The sequence below is a fragment of the Octodon degus genome, unplaced genomic scaffold, assembly GCF_000260255.1.
Source record: "Octodon degus isolate 3935 unplaced genomic scaffold, OctDeg1.0 scaffold00135, whole genome shotgun sequence".
In the NCBI taxonomy this organism is placed as follows: Eukaryota; Metazoa; Chordata; class Mammalia; order Rodentia; family Octodontidae; genus Octodon; species Octodon degus.
This window is the reverse complement of record NW_004524711.1, coordinates 3270083-3272694: the sequence shown is the minus strand read 5'-3', so window position 1 is coordinate 3272694 and position 2612 is coordinate 3270083. Positions and strand designations below refer to the sequence as shown.

At 39.5% G+C, this 2612-nt stretch overlaps 1 protein-coding gene across 1 annotated transcript; it reads right to left on the bottom strand.

Annotated features, from left to right (window-relative positions):
* Positions 1-1004: 1004 nt before the first annotated feature.
* On the bottom strand, positions 1005-1997 carry LOC101591841 (taste receptor type 2 member 1-like). Its single transcript, XM_004641360.2, has one exon. The coding sequence runs from the start codon at positions 1995-1997 to the stop codon at positions 1005-1007; it is 993 nt and encodes a 330-aa protein (XP_004641417.2).
* Between the last annotated feature and the right edge of the window lie 615 nt (positions 1998-2612).

The following is a 2612-nucleotide window of genomic DNA, read 5'->3' as shown; positions in this document are numbered from 1 at the left end:
AAATCACTGTACATATACGCATACATCTAGTTTATCCTCATTGCAACCATTTTTAATCTACTTTAATTACAATAGGTTACAGTTAAAATGTCCACATTTCTTTATCCAAGATGATTCTATAGACTAAAATTGGAAAGCTAAGAGATAAATGGTATTGCAAAAGATATTTTCCCCCAAGCAAGGTTATTCAAAATTCTTAAGCAGCAGAATCAATTCAAAGCTGGCAACAAACTCCAAAGCTTTTACTTTAGATCTTCACACGATTTGCTGCTTCCTTGGCCCGCAAGGGTCCCAGCTGGGAAGAGTATCCCAGTTGCCTCATGTTTACCTGCTGACACTTCTCTGTCGGTATCCTTTCCCACACTTTCTCTAGGACTGAATTTATGATTTCAAGAGGTTGAAAACTATGAACAGTGAGTAACACTTCCAAGGAAGCTCAGTTTATACTTTATCATCTACCTGCCTGAGGTTAAAAGGTTAAAAGCAAAATGCAAGCTTAACCAGTATCACGGGGTACTTTGCTACAGTAACAAGCAATCTGAACACATGGTTTGCATTGTACTAATGTATCTCCTGAAACAGTTATGCACCCCCACTGTTGATTTCAAGTCTCAAACTAAATCAACACGCTCTTCTTTATCTCAACCAGAGTGTTCCCAACGACCTGGGAAGATGGAAACACTATCTAAAACATTGATTAGCTACAGGAAGTTTTAGGACTTTTTTTCTTCTCAAACAAACTGGTATTTCAGTGCAGAGACTAGTTAGTAAAATGTATTACTACCACAACACTTTAGAGGACACAAGCCTTGGAGAGAGAGATAGCTTGTCCATCCAACATCGGAATTAGTGTCCTGTGGTAAAACACAGATGAGAAATTGCCACAGAGGGAGGAAAAGTAAACATACAAAACACAAATAAATCCATAGAAAAATATTTCCCAGGCACTCGTATCTTCATTTTTTCTTTTTGAGGCAGAGAAGTCTCCTGAATGATTCTTGGAACTAGGAATTACTCAAGATGATTATAATTGAATGGCCAGCAGGAAATGCTGCTGTGATTTCCTTCATCACAAAGAACTGATGGCTTCTGAGAGGAATTTTGAAGGTCATATTTACCGTGAAGGCAGCGAGATAAGAAAGAAAGAAGCAAAAGAAGGACACAGCTGTTTTTAATGCATTGATATGGGCTTCTTTCTTCACATTGGAAGGACCAGGAGGGCTTCTTTGCATCCGACGGGTGTGCTTGTAGAGGGAGATGAACAACATCGAAATGCAGATGGTGAACACAGCGAGAGGAATTATCAACGTCAAGTTAAGAAGAAGAAATCCGTCAGTGTCCTGTACCTCGACCTCTGTCTGCTCCTCCGAGGCGTTTCCGAACACCTTAACAGGGACTCGTAGTCCAATACAAATAGCTGCAGAGCTCAGAGAGGCCAGGACGCCTCCCAGGAGCAGCCAGAGCATGGGCTTTGCAACTCTAACCTTCAGCCAAAGAAAGCAGGACTGAGTGAAGACCGTGATCTTGAGGCAATAAAATACAGAAAGGCAGGCGGTGAACCAGGAACTGGTGGAGCTGAAAAGGAGCCCAATGAACATCATTTTGACCCTATAAATAAATTCTTCATAGTCGCATGGAAAGAATACAGCGACCAAACTGTGTGTAAGTAACACAATCTGCAAGCCCAGTCTAGATAACGCTGTGCATATTAAGAGGATTTGCAGCGGGGCTGGCTTCCTGACTATGATGCAGTCATTACAGCTCATAACGAAAAGAAAGGCATTTGCTGTAATTCCTGCCAAGAATTCTGCTGTCACAATAATCACAGATGAAAGACATCTAAGGAAGGCACGCTCATGTTCACTATGAGGAACCATAGTGTCTCCTGCAGATGGTCTTAAGGACCTCCTCCTGATGATCTTGCACGCAGGACCACATAGCACTGAGACGTCTGGTCTTCTGTGAACTTCTGGATCCAAGTAGAGTCTTACACTCATTTTGCAATAACGAAGAAAATCAGATGGACTCCCTGTGAAGTCAGGTGCTCCATCCATGAAAATACAGCAATGCAAATCCAAGCATTTGAGTGGTGGTGAAGTCTTCCAATGCTGTCAGCAGGAAAACTTTCATATATACCCTGTTCCATTTTCATTCTTGCCATCTTTGCAAAAAATCTGATTAGAAGCATATTTCATTTAGATTACTGCTATTTTGTTCTGCCTTTTATGTCTTCCTAAGGTCAAATGTCACATCCTCAAGAAAGATGCTTATTTCTTATTATTATGACAAATATCTAATCTCAGATCTGGCTTTTCCTCCACTACCCATTTTACCTTATAATACCTCTGAGACACTCTAATAAAATTTCCTATTTTCATCCTCAATTTTGCTCAAAGGTAATTTCCTCTTGAGCATTAGTTTCTAGAATACAACTTTTTAAAAGTAAGAATCTTTCATTCCACTAAATAGATTTTTTTTGATAGAATGCTGACCTTAGAGTTAGCAAACTTGAGTTTCAAAAGTAGTGCATAATTGCTCTATATTCTTACATCATCATGAACTTGTCTTAGAATTATTACACATTTCATCAAGAACAATTTTTTTTATTTTAA

Excerpts from the sequence above, each read along its gene's own strand:
- LOC101591841 (XM_004641360.2), bottom strand. The coding sequence starts at position 1,997 with ATGAGTGTAAGACTCTACTTGGATCCAGAAGTTCACAGAAGACCAGAC.